This window comes from Pelodiscus sinensis, chromosome 6 (assembly GCF_049634645.1).
Source record: "Pelodiscus sinensis isolate JC-2024 chromosome 6, ASM4963464v1, whole genome shotgun sequence".
Lineage (NCBI taxonomy): Eukaryota > Metazoa > Chordata > Testudines > Trionychidae > Pelodiscus > Pelodiscus sinensis.
The window spans coordinates 102,598,700-102,618,081 of record NC_134716.1 but is presented as its reverse complement, the minus strand read 5'-3'; the positions used below and the strand labels follow the sequence as shown (position 1 = coordinate 102,618,081).

The window sequence follows — 19,382 nt, the reverse complement described above, 5'->3', positions numbered from 1 at the left end:
CTGGACTTCCAACACTCCAATCATCTGAAGAAGTGGGTTGTGACCACAAAGCTCATGACACCATCTACAGGTTTTGTTAGTCTTTAAATGCTACTAGACTATTTGCTGTTTAAGTTTTTCCTTTTACAGACTAACTCGGCTATCCCTCTGAAACCCTGATTTCTGTTAATCTGTTATCAATCCTGTGAATTATCTTATTACTGTTGTTTATCTGCTAAGCAACAAGGTAAAACAAAGATATCTGCTCTGAAGACACTGCAGTCTGAACAGACAACATACAAAAAAGGGATGTCTTCAGCTGGCTCAAAGCCATTGTCTTCTTACCAGTGTGACTCTGTAATAAAATCTTCTTTTCCAAGAGCATGGCTAATGTGTATTTATATATTTATTTCAGTTGGTAGGATTGCTGGGTTCTGAGGGGGATGAAAGAGTGATCCTCTGATGATTCTGAGGTACTACTTCGATGTAGATGAAACAACTGCTTGCTGTCAGAGAGCAACTCTTTAGGGTAAAGGAATAAGTAGGACTGAACAGAAAATCTGCTTTCACAGAAATAGTTATCCCAAGGGAATGTTTCTTGCTTCAGAAGTGGTGGCTCTGGTAAGGGTTCTGCATGTTCTTGGTTTTTGAGAGTATCTAACAATTGTAACAGCAGCTTTCTATTTCTCAGCTTTAGATTTATGTATTTGCAATTTCTTCATTCTTGGAGCAACAGGAGCAAGCAGCATCGAGAACCAAAAGAGAGAGACAAGCTTCTAAAGTAGAAGATCTCCAGGGAGAGCAAAATTCTCAATTTAAAAATAAATGAGTTTGTGCGAATGCTATGATTCCTGCCAGTCTCAGGAATGACAAGTAGATAATCGCACAGTATGTTATATGAGCAGCACATTTACCATACATTCTGATTATATAATGCAATAAACCATTCAAGGAGGAGATGATAATTACAGATAACAATGAAAATAAATGTTTTTGGTTTTGGTGACAGAAGCAAAAGCAAAAGATAGGGTTGTAGCCCACGAGTATCAACTTTTGAGACCAAATGTTTGCTGAAAAATGAAGAACTCACTTTACTTTTGGTAGTACCTTCCCACAGAAAATAGAGACAGAATAAGCAATTCAGGCATTTCCACAACAGGGTCACAAAAAGAAATGCACATAAGATATTTCTTGTACTTAAAGCCCCAAATTATATACACCGGTACACGCACCAGGGCTCATCTTAGAAAAAATGGAGTCCTGGATGAAATTGTTATCCCCCTCCCATAGGGCTCCCAGCATCAGGAATACCCGCATTGGCACTGCAGATGTCATGCTACTGGGAGGTTGAAGAGAGGACTTGTGAGAGTGTCCAGCTCCTGCCCTGCAGCCCCTTTTATCCTCTCTCTCTCTCTCTGCATATTTATCATTACCTATGATGGGGTGGAGAGCATTTTTAGGTCAGGGGCTACTGACTCACAGAAGAATCAGTTGGGGGCTGCACACAAGTGAGAAAACTCCCCCAAAAGACACCCCCCTCCCCTATGTGACCTCCGACTGAGATGCAGAAAGACATTCTCCACATTCCCCTGGCACACCAGAGCTTAGGGGGGGCCCTGCCTAGCAAATATTGTGTGCTTCAGACCACAGTGGGGGGGCCGGAGCACCAGGGTGTGCTCCCCAATGATAGAGGGGGCCCTGAGCCTCGGGGGCCAGATCCAGGCAAGCCAAGAGCCACAGCTAGTCCCCGGGCCTAAGGTTCTCCACCCCAACCCAGGAGCTCAGTGCCCTTTTACAGCTTCCTGACCAAAGCACATCCCCTGACTATGATACCCTGGGCAGTCACCCACCCATATGGCCAGCACTCTATGCATCCAAGAATAACTAAATAAAACTCCACAATTCATATGAGCATAATGCTTGTGTTTTCATTCTCCTCAGATTTCAGCACTACCATTGATTAAAATTACAAGCAAGTCAGTCCCAAGATTATAATAAAAAAGGTTCTTGCTTATACCATTTTAAGCAGAGAATGGATGAGTTATGTATGTAATGTCAGCCCTACGGCTATGTCTAGACTGCAAGCCTCTTTCGAAAAAGAGCGTCTAGACTGCACGTGGAACTTTCGAAAAAGCAAGCCGCTTTTTTGAAAGAAAGCAGCAAGTGAGTCTGGATGCTCTCTTTCTAAAAAGCCCTGTTTGCTTTCAAGAACGCCTTTTTTTGAAAGAGCACTTTTGAAAAAAGGCATTCTTCCTCGTGCAATGAGGTTTACCGCCGTCGAAAGAAAAGCCGCGTTCTTTCGATTTAATTTCGAAAGAACGCAGCTGCAGTCTAGACGCAGGTGAAGTTTTTTCAAAAAAAGGCTACTTTTTTCGAAAAAACCCCTAAGTCTGGACACAGCCTAAGTGAATTACCCAGCTTCTGGAGGTTAAGAGCTATCCAGTATTTGAACATATCTGTTTCAAGGCTGTGCCTGTAGAATATGCACATGCTGCACACACAACTAGTAATTTGCAATCACATTTTTGACATTTGCCTATGCAAATACATTTGTGTTTATGTACTTGCAAATGCACACACATTATCTGGTCAACTTGGGGCTCTGTTTTTTAATGTTTCCATCTTCAATAGGCTGTTTCTGATAAAACATGAAATTTCCATATTTTTAATGAGAGTCTCATTGAACTGTTATAGTGATGAAAAGGAATCCCTCAAGGAATTAAAAAAAAAATCACTTAATTTGCTTAGCTTTCATATTTACTGTTATACACAGTAAAATTCCTTAAGGCATTCTTAATTTTTATAGACCTAATTATAAAATCCCTAAAAATGTTTTGTACTTTAAAAACATAGGTGAGACAGGCCATAATTAACTTTAGGTTTCTGCTATCCTGGAGATACAAAAGGTTGGCTATAGGTGCAGAAACAGAGGATTGTTTGTATAATTTTAAAGACTAGTGAGATTATCTGGTCTATTTCAAGGAATTCTTCTTTGAGTATCTGTATATGAGGATCCCACTCTTGTTATGCATGCACTAGAGCAGTGTTTCCTCAAACTTTTTAAGACCGAGGAACACTAAACAATTTTTTTAAAATGAGGAACACCAAGTTTTTTTTTCTTTGCTCAACATTTTAAAGTCAGAGGTGGGGGAAGGGTTGGCGGGAAAGTTATTGTGCCACGGAACAGTTTGAAAAACACTGCATTAAAGAGTGGAATCTTTTCACCAACTGTGTCCACTGGGATCATATATGCATCTTTCATGCCTTTGAGTTCCCCTCCTTCTGAGTGAGGAGTGACCCCAGCAGCCTCTCTGTGAGACAGAGTAACTTCAGGGTTCTTCCCACTATTGTAGTCTCTCCATTGTTACATAGTTGTTCAGTTACTTTGCTTTGTTTTTCTTAATTTTTCCAAATACAGATATTTGTTGTTCGCCCACTAGCAACATAATAAAGAGTTACACATTTGTTACTTAGCTGCCTCAGAATCCACGGCTATCAAGCCCTAGGACAGAATGAAACTCTCCAGATTGCAAAACCTGCCCATTGTACGATAAAGCTATTTCATGAAGGAAGGACATGTAAGCGCATTTTTTGTCTCTGGTAAGGACATATCTGTGCAGAGTGTGTCATCTTGTAAGGCTTTTTCAAAACACGCCCTAATAGGAAAAATCAGTGAGGGAGTGTTGGATTCTGAAGACCTCTAAAAGAAAATCTTTTGCTTTTCCATTTAGATTTTTAAAAATCTTCTGGCTTACTAATAATAATAGTGTTATGGTGGTTTCCAGAAAGTCGAGCCAAGACTGGGACCCCATTATGCTATGCAATGTACAAACACACAGTAAGAGACAGTCCCTGTTCTGAAGCATTTATAATCTCAGGGCTTGATTCCACAAGTTGCAGAGGGCTCAATTATTTTCAATTTAAAAATGTGGGCAGTCTCATTGACATCAACTGAGTGTAAAGAAAAGTCTTTCATGCAGCCTTAAAGTATCATAAGCAAATGCATGAAAGCAAGTACCAGTCTGAGCCTGACTACTCTGTACTAAGGATCTGTTGTAGTGAAGTGCAGTATTAACAATTTTAAGCTAAACCAAATTTTCTGTTGGTTAACACTTTATATAAGTTTTACTGTGAAACTGAAGTATTCTTTTATACTATAAATAGCTTTTTCCAAAGCTAGCCGGTGCTTATTTTGTTTCAGTTGCTTGATATTTATGCACGACAATTTTCTTCCAAATATGTACCAGACATTTAAATGTGACATTAGCATAATCATAGGTTCCGCCACAATACTAATTTGGTGGTCTCAGATATAGCGCTCATTAGCAAGTTTACAGATTACAAACACTGAACCTCTTCACTGGTTGCATGCACTATGTGCCACCTTTACAAAATCTCTCCCCTCCCCCCCCATAAACTAATATTACAGTTGTTTTAGAAAAAAATTGATAAGAATAAATACATTTTTAAAAATCTTTGCAACACAGGAAGTACTTCAATATGCATGATTACTACCTTATGCAATGCACGTCTTATTATCTTACACAGTGAGAGAGGTAATTTCTGTATTGCAGCTGTTTTGATGATACAATGAGAAAGAGCAACACCTTAATACGGTGTCAAGAATCTTTTAGAAAGTCTTTCCAAACAAAACATGTAACTGAATTGACAGTGCATTAAAATACAAGAAAAAAACTTGGATTTGGTAAATCAATTTAAGTGTCATCAATCCCCTAACTACATGCTCCTAATTTAAGGTTCAATAGGACAAACACTCCAAGCACAGAACTCTCGTAACAGTGACACTCTCAGAGGTAAAGGCATCGGGGAGAGGCTGGCTCAAATTTCTGCCCACATAAAGTAACACAGCTCTGTTGATTTTATCTCCTGTGACAAACAGAAATAATGATACTATTCAGCTGCGTATTTTATACTGTAATAGCTTTAGAGCTTGTGTACTAACCCTGTAAAGCTTGATACAATTTTCATTTCTTTTAATTAGTGCTGGAGGGTCCAGATTGTCAACTCTATCCTTTATCCAAAAAACAGAGGCAATGTGGGCAATGGCTGTAAATGTCTCCACGGGTGGCTTTAAATTTAATACTATCCTTTGTCATGTATGAACCAGTGAAAGAGTCCATAAACCATTTCCCGGTTCTTTGTTGCTTTTCATTAACTCTCATTGTTACTTTGACTTTAATGCATGAAAGTCATCAAATCTGACCTTCTGTATATCACAGGTTCCCAATACTACCCAGCATTGGCACACTAACTCAAATAACGGCTATTAGACCAAAATAGTGGAGTCCACAGAAATCTAGACTACTGTGTGTCACAGGCAGAGAACAGGAGGGAGCAAGGTGCACCTGTGCTCAAGGCCCCTGCAATGGCAGGGAAATGATTAAGTGAGATATACTCAGATACTCCTGGTAAGTGACTGGCACCCACATGTTGCAAAGGAAGGTGAGTTAGCCAGGCAAACATCTCAGTGACAGAATGCTCAGTGCTACCTCACCACCTTGGCCCACATTGTTCAATGTACCATCTCAGCTGCATTTGATGCTGCAGAGAAACGAGATAAAGAAAATTCTCTCACAATACCAGATTTTCTTTGCTGTGCTTTTTTTCTCCATATTCTACCAGCATCTACAAGTTTTGTTCAACTGGGAAACTAAAAAGTAATATTAAATATTTTAGCAGATTGCATAACTTTCCTATGCAATCAAGTGTCCAGCCAATACTGTAATGTTTCCCAAAGTGCATGGGATGCCAAGATATGGCCCGGGGGCTGGATCTGGCCCGCCAAGCCCTCCAATCCAGCCCACAGCCTATCCCACTGGACCTACAAGCAGGGAGTAGTCCCAGGGCTCAGAGCAGCTGACCACCCCATTTGCCCCTCAGCACCAAGGATAGGAAAGGGGGAAGCTTCATGCACTGCAAACCCCCTCCTTCAGCCAAACTTCCTCTCAGATCCCATATCCTCTCCTGCACCCCAGGTCCCTAACCTTAACCCCAACCTCCCTCCTCCATACAATCTCCATCCCAGACCCCCCACCATAGGAAATGCGGCCCTTGACCAATTACCAAACTTTTGGAGTAGACTCCCCCATCAAAAGTGATTGCCCACCCCTGCTCTCGTCCCCCAGAATTCATTATTTATCAATAATGGAAGTTTCTACCTTTATAAAAGCAATGCAGCAATATAAAGCAGGCTGTCTGAAATAATGCAGATAAGTCTTGTTTCATTGAGCTGTCACTAACAATTTGGGCAGCAATTTCAACAGAAATTTCTTTTCCTCACAGTGAAATGAATGTTCATGGAAAACTTCCTTTTCTAGTTGGTTGTAAGCTGAAGAATAAGTACCATTGATAACATCTGCTGTACACCCACCAATTTGAACAAACACTGAAATCACACAAAAACACTCAAAATGTATGTTATTTCAAAATAGAGTACTGAATTAATTTAAAGTCAAAGATTTGTATCTGAGAAACAAATAAGTGTTCTATAACTGACTGCAATACTGCTAAGCATCCCCACAGTGAACATAAAGTAACTTGTTGGTATAATGAAAAATATTGGTTTAGATTTTACCATTGAGAAGGGAGAGAGAAAAGTTTACCTTGGCTGAGTGCTCCATGGTGACAACCACTTTGGTTCGTGCACTAGACACTAAGTCCATAGCACCGCCCATTCCTTTCACCATCTTGCCCTAAAACAAGGTTTTGAAAAGGAGAGTCAAATGCCTTGGCATATTTACTACAACAGGAGACAATTTAACACAAGAGGAACTTTTTCCTGCACAGAGATAGAGTCATCTCAGAAAGATAACGTTTGCCAGTTTTCTATGCAAAAAGCACTATATTCCATGATCACTGCCAATGACATAACAACATTGTAGGGAAACAAGCAGTCAGTTATAATCTCTTGGCCCATTTCAAGAACTGACTGCACTCTCTAATGTGGGTAGACAGAAAGTCATGAATCAAAACACATGGTCGAAGTCATCTTCGGTATAACGCAATTGAAGACAAAGGAGATATATTCTTTTCTGAATTGGAGCCTAAGCACATGATTATTTTAAGTATGTGACTTGCCTCGCTGACTTCTATGGCATGTCCTTACCATTAAACACGAGTAGTCTCATTGACTGTACTGCTTGAGTCCTTTATTGAACTGGAGTCCAGATGTCCCTGAGACATTAATTAGGTTCATGTGGCATAAAAATTTTAGGCCATATTTTAAAAGCACAATGTTAATCCCTAAACTGATAGAAGCATCTTTTTCTTTCGGCAGAGGAAAATTTTGTTGGCTAAAAATTAGCAACAGGATCTGTACATGCACTGTTTGGAAAACCCTGGCTTTAGCACCATGCTAGCTCAAGCTGCTGTCTCGATTTCACACCAGAAGTTTTTGTTATGTTTTGGAAACAGGTAAATAAAATAAATAAATATGGATCAATATTGATTTCTCTTTGTTCCTCAGCCATGTAATGTCTGGCAGTTATGACAGGCATTATTTCTTTTACAGTGTGATATAAATTCTTGGCCAGAAGGGATCATTGTGATCATCTTGTCTGATTTCCTATCACATAGGCCATAATATTTTCCTCAAATAATTCCAAGAGCATATCTTTTAGAAAAACCACCAGAAATGATTGAATAATTGACAGTGAAGGAGAATCAATCACAACCCTTAGTAAATTGTTCCAATGGATGGATGCTCTCATTGTTAAAATTCAACCCTTTATTCCTAGTTTGAATTTCTCTAGCTTCAACTTCCAGCCACAGGATCATGATACAAATGACTCTGTTATACTGGAGAACTCACTATTAAATATCTGTTTACCGTGTAGGTGATTACAGAATGTATTCAGGTCAGCCCTTGCCTTCTCCTTGTGCTTCATTGAGTTCCTTGAGTCTATCACTATAAGGCAGGTTTTCTAATCCATTAATCATTCTCATGGCTTTTCTCTGAACCCTCTCCACCTTATCAACATCCTTCTTGAAGTCTGGGCACTAGAACTGGATACTGTATTCCAGCAGCAGTTGCATCAGTGCCAAAAACAGAAAGAAAATAACCTTTTTACTGCTACTGAAGTTTCCCCTGTTTATGTCTCCCAGGATCACATTAGCTCTTTTGACTGCAGCATCATACTGGGAGCTCATGTTCAGCTGATTATCCATTATGGTCCCCTAATCTTTTTTCAGAGTCACTCCTTGCCAGAATAAAGCTCCCCATCCTCCAGTAAGAATGGCCTGTTAACAATATATTGATTACTTTTGCCCAATTAACCAAGCGATCCAGATTGCTCTGAATCAGTGACCTGTATTCTGCATTATTTACAGATCCTCCAATTTGTGTGTCATTTCATCAATGATGATTTTGTGTTTTCTTCTGGGTCATTGATAAAAATGTTAATTAGCCCAGGGAAAAGAACCCAGTGGAAACGGATCCAGTCTTATGACTCTCTTTGAAATTACACTCTGAGACCTATCAGTTAGCTAGTTTGCAATCTATTTAATGTGTTGAATTCTACTTTCCATATTGTTCTGGGTCTTTTAAAATCAAAATATTGTGCAGTATCAAGTTAAACATCTTACAAAAGTCCTAGTATGTTATGTCAACACTTGTTACCTTTAACAATGAAACTTGAAGGATTTATTTTTCCATAAATTCATGTTGATTTGCAATAATTACTTTATCCTTATTTAGCTCTATTAGTTGTGTCCCATGTCAGCAGCTCCATTAGCTTGCCTGGGATCTATGTCTGGCTACCAAACCTATATTTACCCTTTATCCTTTCAAAAAATTGGCACACTAGCTTTCTTCCAGTCTTCTGGAACTTCCCCAGTGCTCCAAGACTTAATTGATTATCAGCATTCATGTTCCAACAAGCTCCTAAACCAGTTTTTTTAAACCTCTTCACTGCAAGTTATCTGTACCAGATGCTTTTAAAATGTCTAAGTTTAGAAGCTTCTGTTTACACTGTCCTGAGATATGAGTGGAAGAAAAGATTGCTACCATCGCTGTATTATGAGGCTATAGAATATGTCTTTCCCCCAATTATATAACTGCATGCATGCTATACTGGATATAAAGTGCCTGTGGTGTATATTTAGCTGGTTTTCTTTTTGGAGTGCTGCAGAAATAAAATGGCTTGTCAATCTCTGCCTACAGGTGTGCTTTGCATAAAACTGTCAGGCAATTTGAGAGTAAGGGTCTAACACAGTGCTTTCTGTCACGACGATTTTATCATTGTTCTTCCTCTGATTGGCTGTTTCTTCAATTAAAAATTAGTACTCTAGACTGAAATACAGATTATTTTTGTGTATGAAAAACAAAGCAGTATTAGGCCAAGCAACCTGGAAAGAGATGTACATATGAGGAGCTTCCAAAGGGTAAAACATTTCCCAAGGTCATTCTTTCTGTTCCATTTATTTCCTTTTAATAATAATATATGGAGATATACTTATCTCACAGAGCTGGAAGGGACCTTGAGAGGTCACTGAATCCAGTCTGCTCCCCTCATGGCAGGACCAAGTACCATCCTTGACAGATTTGCCCCAGATCCCTAAATGGCCCCCTCAAAGACTGAACTCACAAAGCTGGGTTTAGCAGGCCAATGCTCAAACCACTGAGCTATCCCTTCCCCCATGTGGTGTCCCATATGTCAATAAGGCAATGTGGTGCATAGCAATGCTCCATGACATAAAGCACACCATGTATTAGATCATACAGAAAAAAGCTGACACCACTGTCAATTTGGCCGACAACACAAGTGGGAATTTCTTTATGGTAGTGAAACAAATATCCACGGGAAATGGCATAGTTCTGTTTTTGCAAGGTAAAAAACTACTATATAGGGATGTTAAGTAGCAATTAACTTGATAGTCGAGTAGTTGGTAAGCACGTCTGCGTTCAGCCTTTGAAATGTACAAGAGCCCCAAGCGGAGGGCTTTTGCGCATTTCAAAGTTGGAATGCTGCATGGAGCCCAGAGCCAGTGGGGGACTCAGAGTCCTGCGCTGACCCCAAGCTACATGCTGTACTTTCTCTTTGAAATGCACAAGAGACCCCGCTGGGGAATCTTGTACATTTCAAAGCTGGCCAGTGCATGGAAACTGGGGACAGCTGGGAACTCCCCAGCTGATCCCGGGCTCCCCGCAGCATTCAAAGCAGCAGTGACACATGGAGAAGCTGACCCCAGGCTCCATGCGGTGCTGCTGCTTTTAAGTACCTCCTTTTACTAACCCTCCCTTCCTGCCTCTATGTAATATGTAATAGAGGCAGTGGGGCGGAGGGGGGGGGAGGGAGAGGGGAGTGACTAGTCAACTATCCAATAAGCATTTACTTACTGGATAGTTGACTAGTCCTTTACATCCCTACTACCAACTGTTAAAGCTGCCCAGATCTTTTTACTTACATTAAATCACTTAAAATATGTTTGATGCCCATAATAATTTGCATCAAATCAAGAAATTTTCAGTCAAAATGTATTACTAGCACTTGATTACTAAAGATGCTAATCGGAATTATACTAATCTTCAAAATAAAGATAAAAAATAACTTGGGAGAATTTGCTTCAATGATACATAACAAAGCGTTTGTTTGAAACTGCATTCCTAAAAGGACTGTCGACATTTTCCTCGAGTAAGCACTTCTGGCAGGATACATGGCCAGAACAACCTTTGTCTGCTGCAGGTTCCCAGGGCTGGAGCAGCTCCCTGGCCTGTGGGGACTGCTCTAGTCCCAGCCTTTTAACCGGAACTGGTAAGCATCACCTGGTAAGGGTGATGCTTACCTGTTAACTAGTTAATTTTTCACATCCTTATGCTGAAGCCCCCTTACAGGTGCCCTCGGTGGTTTTGTTTCCTTTAGTTATTTGAACAGTTATGTTAACCAGGGCTCAATGTGAAAGGGTGCTGACAGTGGAGCACGGTGAGTCTACAGCTGGAGAAATTCTTTATGGCACAGGCAGGAGGACATTACATCCATCCATATATGTGGAGAAAGTGGTAAACTGAGCTTTTCCCTCTTCCATCAAGTCTGAGCTGCTAATGTTTTGTTTTGTTTAAATCCGTGGTGAAAATGGGGATTTCCTTCCTTCCCCTCATTCACCAGGTTCAGATCCTAATCCAGCAAGGCACTTAAGCACATGCTACCATCAAGCTCCTGAGCAGCTTAATGTTTAAATTGCATTTTGAGAAGCATATGATGCCTAAGGACCATACACTGCCCTCCATCTGTGTGCAGAATTCCTATTATTGGCTCCCCCCCACACACACACACACATTAGTCATGTGGGAAGGAGAAGAGCAGTTAAATTCTAAATAGGCTGAATAGAAACTGGTTGAAAAAAAACATAACAGTTATTGGAAGATGTAATGTGCTCTGAAAGTGAATCTTCATATTACTGCAACTGAACATCGCTACCAGGGCTAGATACAGGGCTGCTGAAAAGAGTGTGGAAAACAGGTTGTGAATGTGCTCTCTCTGTGGACCTATTAGTATGGGGTCATGCCAGTGTGTATGCTGGAAAGGAGGGTTAAGTGCTCCCAAAAATCATGATTCACTTTTGTTCCTTTATGCGGAAAATGGACCCTCAGATTGAAGACAAATGAGCAGCTGTTGGTCTGTTCTAAGTGAAAACAGAGCTCTAGGTACCCAGTTATACCTCCTACTATTGTAGCACATTTACAAGAGATTTATTTTACTTTTAAAGCTCAATGCTAGATTTAATTGCAGTCAACATATACCAGATTGTTCGTTAAATGATTTGAGTGCCTTGTGCGCAAAATGAAGCCTGCCTTAAAAATAAATATTTACTTTTCCTGGAAACTGCCTGCAACAGCAGCCAACAGTTGCATGAAATTTCTGCTAAGAGCTAATTAGGGTGGATAGCACTGGGTACTGAAGGCGGCATTAAGCTGAGAGACAGAACTTCACTTAACATAAAAGTTAGAATGTTAATTTCTAATTAATCTCTGTGCATAAGTTTTTTTCCCTGCAGGACAACTGAGTGACATCATCACGTCACTCTGTGTCCCGCCTGCCTCCTCCCTCCTGCTCCCCTCCCCTTTCCCCAGTGCTTGGAAGCCAGGCTGCCATGCTGCAGCCTCCATCCCACCCAACAGTCAGAGGGAGAGAGCCAGGGCTGGGCTAGCCTCAGCCCAGCAGCTGGGGTGGGGAGGAGGCAGGCCAGGACTGCCATGCCTTGACGTGGTCCTCCCCAGCAGCCAGGGGAGAGCTGGGTCTGCCTACCCCCAGAGAGAGGGGGGGTTGTGCATCTAGCAAACAGTGGGTGCAGCCTTCTCGTTTTCTCTTAAATAGGAAACAATGCAGTAGGTACAATAAAGTCACTCTGCAACTTGATTAAACACTATTTAATTACTGTACAACATTTCTATTAAGACTCTGCAGTACATAGTGAGACCAACTTCTTCAGTCAGCTCCTTTGAAAAAAAATTATTTTAAAACTGGCAACTGACAGAAACACATCCTAAAGTTTGTTATACAACCCTTCATGCTTATACATGAGTCAGTGTTTGAGCTTTTGGGGGTGTTTTTCTTTAGATGAGCATTGTAAGCTTCTACTTACATTAATGGAACTTGTGCACTAAAATCTTTCCTTTAGATTTCCAAACTTGTTCAAATTCTGCCTAATAATATGCATTGTAGTAAGAACCTTCATTACCAGAGGTTGGAAGTAGGACGAATATTTTTCATATCAGGAAATACTTACAATGGGGGCAACAATAGTGGTGTGGGGGGGCAGGTAGGATGATGCTTACTGCTTCTCTCCTCCTCCTTTCTATCAGAATAACTGCTACAAAAAGCTCAGGCAGATGGGATGAATTCTCCCTCCCTCCTGCCATCTTTTCAGCACTTCAGGTAAGACTGAATTCAAAGATGCCTTGGGAAATCATAGATCTTGTACACATATTATAAAGATGCACTGCATTTTTTTGTTCCCTATGAGGTTCATGGTGGCTTGCACCTCCCCAAATAGGTTTTCTAAGGATGCTCACTTGGTACAGCGCAGAATCCTATGCCAATCACTGTAATAAAGAATAATCCATAGGGATCCAATGAAAAGAGCTGGGGTGAAGTGTTTATTCACTAAACAAAGAAACAACTCTAATCATTCCTTGGATGATCAAGAAATAAGGAGGAGTTAAGTGAACACATTCCTCCATCACAGGACATGGAGACCAATTCCTTAGTCCATGCTCACTGCTAGTCATATGCCCCTGGCTTAAACAAACTGTAAGTTGCTTATTGCCATAGGTGTTAGAACTAGGTGTGGTTTCCATCATTTATGAGGTTTAGTTTCGTTTAATGGCTTTCAGGATCCCCATATAAAATTTGTTCCAATACCTAGGCTTACTACATCAGTCAGAGGGAAACTATCAGGATATATTTAACCACTTTGAATGTTGCTTCCCTTTCCTTCATTAGCTAGTGATGAGAAGTTATATGCTTCACTCTCGTCCTGGATTAATAAAAGGGTTGCTTTGGAAACTCTTGCATGCTGTTATGAATGCCTTTTACTTTGAAGCTGTATAAGCCACAATTCTCACACCATCTCCACCCTTGCATGTAGCCATCAAATAACCACAGTAACTGATTTAACTACTCAGAGGTTTCTATTTCTAGTTGACCTTTTAGGTAACTATCTGGAAGGATCTTGAGCAACCTGGGGAAAGAAATGGGAATTTGGCATTAATGCTGATTTATTTCCCTTGCCTTCATGGTATGGAGCTAAGAAAAAGGATGACAAAGCTTACAAAACCAAACAGAGGGAGAGCAGCAGAATCAGGATGACTCTCTTACCTCCCTATCCCTACACTTCAAAGAGATCCAGGTTTGGACTCAGTGGACCTCAGGGGACAGGCTGACACAGGGGCATATATGGGAATCAATTGCTAGTTCCAGTCTCCTTGTTAAGCAAAGGTTAGATTTTGCAGGAAATAATGCATGAGGATAAAGGTGATTGGATCAACATTAACTCCACTCTGGTGCTGTCTCTCCTGGAAGGCATGGGGCCAAAAGGAATGGGGCTTGCGGTGCACTCAAAAGGCAAATTTGAAATCTGCATGCAGAGGTTTCTACTCTGCTTGTCTACTCAGTGAGCCTCAGTGGTATCCAGAGTTCCCAAATCTACATTAGATCCTTCTTTTATAAGGCTGCTATCACCACTCACGTATGTGTACGATTCAAGTGAAATGCACAGCATGTAGAAAGGGATGGTCTGAGCTAAATGCAACAATTAACAGCAAGAAAATGTAATCTGTATTATATGCTTTTGTAAGACTTGAAAAAAATATCAGTAAGCTCTAGGGATGCCCTCAATTACAATGATAAAGAAAAGATCTCAGAGGATAAAGAATGTTTTGTAAAGAAACTAATTATGTGCATATATAAATACTGTAAGCATCACAGTGCACATCAATATACTCTGTTCACAAGGGAAACTATGCATAAAGTAGCTTAACTTCCAAAAAGAAAATCAGTTCTCTTCCAGTATTTTATTTTCCATTTCCTCAATGGAGGAAAGAACTAGAGTGGAGAAAGCTTGAAGATAAATTGCTCTAGAATACACTTGCTCTGTCATTTTTTTCCAGTGACTGCAGGGCCTCAAATGGCATAATTACAGAATTATTGTAATTATATTGCCATCTCTGACAGCTCAATTAGATTTTACTCAGAGAGACTAACTGAAGGAACATTAGCAAGGAATACTGGGAAGTCATTAATGGTATTTTTTGTGGCAGTAGAGTGGGTGAAAGAAATAATGCAGAAGCAAATAGTTAAAAGTCCTTGAATGCCATAATTGTGTAGCTACATGCTATGAGATATACTCCTGGCAAAGAGCTCTTTTAAGAAGTGATATCTAATTTAACTTCTAGATATGTATTTAGCCATTAAATAGGTCACTTGATATCCAAAAGTACTAAACACCTATTTCCCTTTAAACTTACAACAAAACATGGAATTAAAAGACAATAGATACAATTTTTCAAAGAGTCTTCCAACAGAATTTAGCTTAAGTAATTTACAAACTTTTAAAAAATTTACCCTGTATCTTTTGTCTAAAATTTAGCATGCCAAAAAAACAAAACAAAACAAAAAAAAAACCCTGTGCTGGAGATGTTAAATATTTATTTTCTAGAACCGAAAAGTAATTTAAAATAGGACATATGCCTAAAGGAAAGTTTGTCAATTTTTATGAAGTTATTTTCCCATAAAACTAATTCAAAATGACTGTTGGCACTGAATTAAAACAGAAAAGTGAATTCAAATGAATGTGCATCTCAAGAGATACTTAAGCCAATCTCTTAATGCTGTACAGCACTCAAATGCACACGCTCTATGAAGATGAAAGGGCTGGAGCACGTCAAGTTAAGCTTTCCATTTAGCTGTACATGGCCCCACCAAAATGTAGTTCATGTTGTGCAGTGACTGTTAAATGTTAATTCCAAGAACTGCGTACGTAACATCCATGCTCAAACAGTGATTATGGCTCCACAGTTAAGGGTGAAACTGCCATTCCATTCTAGAACTAACCCTGCGAGCAAGAATTTTTTGACATATGTTCTGGTTTTGAAATAGGCAGTGAACATTTTTTGTTGGAAAAAAATGTTCAGTGTAGGAAACTGTGTAAGTCTTTTATTTATTTCCTCCCCAATAAAAAGTCTGGGAGAGCACCCAAAACTATCCTGATTATTTTCAGAGGTGGTAAATGTATAGGTCTGTTTCAGCTAAGCCAACAAGGAGTCCTGTGGCTAGGGCCAATCAGAAGGGAAGGGGAGGCAAGAGGTTCATTTGGTCTGGGCCTCAAGCTCAAAGAGGGCCTCAAATTTAGACACTTGTTAATTTTTTTTTTTTTGGCATTTAATGAGTTTCACAACTTGTTTTAATGAGCTAGAAAAGCATTTGTTAAATAAAATATTCGTATTATGTCTTACTTTTTGTGTGTGTCTTATTTTGTTTTTATGTGCCAATGCACTCCCGGCCCCAGTCCCAAGGAGTCCCCGCCACCCTTCACTGCTTCCTTTGTATCAGAGGCAGCACCTGGGGTGGCAAATGAAGCCAGTCCACCAGGGGAGCCAGTTTAAAAACCAGCTTCTCTTGTGGGACTAGCTGCCTGGACCCCCCGCAGACAGGGGCTGCTTCGCAGCAGCCTCCCCTTCTCTCCCATCTGCTGTGCTGCTGCCTCTGCTAGAGGCAGCAGTGCGTGGGGGTGTGTGGCACCATGGAGCACCAGCTCCCGCCTGCCTCACCCCCACCTCTATAGGAGGTGCAGGGGGGGCAGGCAGTCCACAGAGCCAATATGAGTAGGGAGCTGGCTTGAGAGCCAGCTTACCGCGCGTACTAGCTACAGCCTACCCCCCTCACTGCTGAGTGGTGGGGATGGAGGTGCAGGTGGCTTTTAAGCCAGTGCCTCAGTGGCACCTGCTTCTGCTCCCCCCTTTCTGCCTCTGATACAGATTATAAGGGCTCTGCAGGATTTACAGGTGTGTATTTGTTGGGAGGCAGGCAAGTGGAACTACAAAGCTGATCTACATTATGTGCTTCACTTAGAAAGCAGATGTTTCCAAGGAAGTTAATGCTGTTGCCTATAATTTAAATAATGTCATCACTTGGAAACTATAGAACTCAGATAAGTATAAGATTCCAGGTAACTGCAGGTTAGCCAGTCTTGAATTAACAGATCTACTCCCACCATATTTTCTACTACATGCCTAATTAGTTTCAGACAGTTTGGGGTAGCTGCTCCAAGTGCATTGGGAATTAGCCAGGAACATTCACAGATGTACAAATTCAATGCACTTAATTCGCCTAAATATTTTGCCTTTATATATCACTTAGTTGCTCACATTACCTATAATAATGATGAAAGAAGTATGCTTCTCATAGAATGTCTTGCCTCTTAATGTATAATTTAGAAGTTAGAAATAAATTTGGAATGCTCAGTGTTCATAGAGACCATTAGACATGATAAATGGGAAAGATTGATCAGGTATGTTATCAAGCCCACTCTATGTCAGTGAAGAAATGGTCCTTACAACACAATTTCTCATACTTTTTCCTAATTTTAAATGTCTTAAATGTGGCACCTTCTGCAACTTCACTTGGAAAGTTATTCTACAGTTGAATAAATATCATCGAGCTTTTTTCTAGATATTTTCCAACTTAATTCCTGCTGTGACTTTACTGACTTCAGCGGAGTTATACCAAAAATGAAAATTGTAAAAGAGAACTCAGAAAGACGAGGCTGTTGAAACATATTAGTGCTGCAGCTAGTTTATAACACACACAAATCACTACTCAATTTCATATTAAATCTCTGCTTTAAACCTGACATCAACTAATTTCTCAAGTTTCTAGGCGGACGTCAGAAAAAGGCCAAAAATCCATATTCTACAGGGAAATACAGTAGATTTGGCAGTGTCACCTATTATTCTTACATTTTCAGTCATACCCTCCCTATCAGTAAGAAGGAAATTCACACTGATCTTCACTGACAGATACAATGCATACCAGAGTTGTGTAAAATATTAATATCAGCAGCAACGAGGTGGAAAAGTACAGTTGTTGAATGGTTACAACAAAAGAAACCTTTCACGGTTTCACTGAGAATTATTTAGAGAGAGGAGTTTTACAGGTGAAAATTGCTAGTGTGCCAGGAAAATAGGTTGGTGACTAGGGAAAATCCTGATTAAACAAACTCTTCGGAAAATCCCAGTTTCAAATGCGAACAATCTCTACAATCACAGGCAGGTCTACACTTTAAATGCTGTTTCAGCACAACTACACTGATTCAACTGAGCCAGTTATGCATAAGTGAATATGCTTCTGTGCTGACAGTGAGAGGTGGTAGCTTTGTTGATGGAAGAAGCTCTCCCAGATAAAGACATCTGCACTGAGGAGTTAAGGTCAGTGTATCTATGTAGAACAATGTACTTAAACCAGCATAAGTCCGAATTGCAGATCTGGCAAAAATAACTGTATTATGACTTTTCGTGTATGCTGGTAGTGGTTTGGACATTGACCCAAAATGAAGTCAGTTCATACACTGAAAGCCTACAATCCATAGTCCTGATCCTACAAATATCCAAGTAGTCCTGGTAAAAACAGTGGGACTATATACATGCTTAAAGTTAAGCACATGCAGAAGTCCTTACAGAATCAGGCCAAGTGACATACATAGACAAACATGGAAAAACCACAGCATATGGAAAATCTAAAAGGAAGATTCCCTTATTTATTATATATATATATATATATATATATATATATTTTACTGTTTACTATTAGAGCATCAGCTCACTCAAAGTCTAATCCAAAGCCCACTGAAATAAATAAAAGTCTCTCCACTGACTTGAGTTAGCTTTGTATCTGGTCCAAAAGTAGCAACTATGTTGTTTTTCTAATGCACTGAAAGACCAGATCTTCAATTCACCTGAAATAGAGAAGGAAAAAGGATCCTTATCCAAGACATGAATAAATGTAGTTTAAGACAGGGTGAAAAATTACCACTTAAGGTATAGCATAACTTTCTATGCTACACTGACATCTACAGATAGCAAATTAAAATAAAATGTTATTAAATTGGAATTGGCCTTTTTTATAGCTTCCCTGCAAAGTTAATCTTCAATAGGGGTAAGTATTTTTGTACTGTGGCTTTCTTTCCATTAGATGGATTCCATCATTAACTCTTTAATCCTGTCATTCCTGAGGCTACTGCAAGTTAGATCTGGAACAGTACAGCATTACAATTTTAGACTAATATTTCTAAAATTTCAAGACAATTTTTTCCAAACATGACTTAGCTGTTGGGTGCCCAAATTGAGACCCCATAGACAGCCCTGATTTTCAAAGCGTGCACTCAGCTTTCTGAAAATAGGCACCTTTCAGATGTCTCAAGTTGGACACCGAAAAATGGAGGCTTCCAAAATTGCTAGATGCTTTTGAAATCCAAATGTTTCAGATTAAAATCACTTTTGTTATTGCTTCAATTTTTATTACAGCCAATGTGCCTTGTGAGCTGCATCAATTATGCCACAACCAGGAGAGGTCATGGACAAGTAGCTCTGCAACTTCCTTTGTTATTGCTCCATAAAAAAAAGGTAACAATATACATTCCCCCGCAGCACCCTTGTCTGAAGGCAGAGTCTGTCTGAGTAGCCAAAGGTCTGACCCACTACTAAGGTGGCTGAATATGCCATCCTAGGATACGTCTATGCATCAGAGCTAAAGCTGAAATAAGCTATGCAACTTGAGCTGCGTCAATTGCGTAGCATAAGTCATAAGAACATAAGAATGGCCATATTGGGTCAGACTAAAGGTCCATCTAGCCCAGTATCCTGTCTACCGACAGTGGCCAGCACCAGGTGC

At 40.1% G+C, this 19,382-nt stretch overlaps 1 protein-coding gene across 1 annotated transcript in view; it reads right to left on the bottom strand.

The window, feature by feature from the left end:
• Positions 1-19,382, bottom strand: part of OXCT1 (3-oxoacid CoA-transferase 1) — a 138,985-nt gene that overhangs the window by 22,089 nt on the left and 97,514 nt on the right. The window contains exon 14 of the mRNA XM_075932505.1: positions 6,603-6,692. Within this exon, the coding sequence (XP_075788620.1) occupies positions 6,603-6,692 (90 nt within the window). The remainder of the gene's footprint in view (positions 1-6,602; positions 6,693-19,382) is intronic.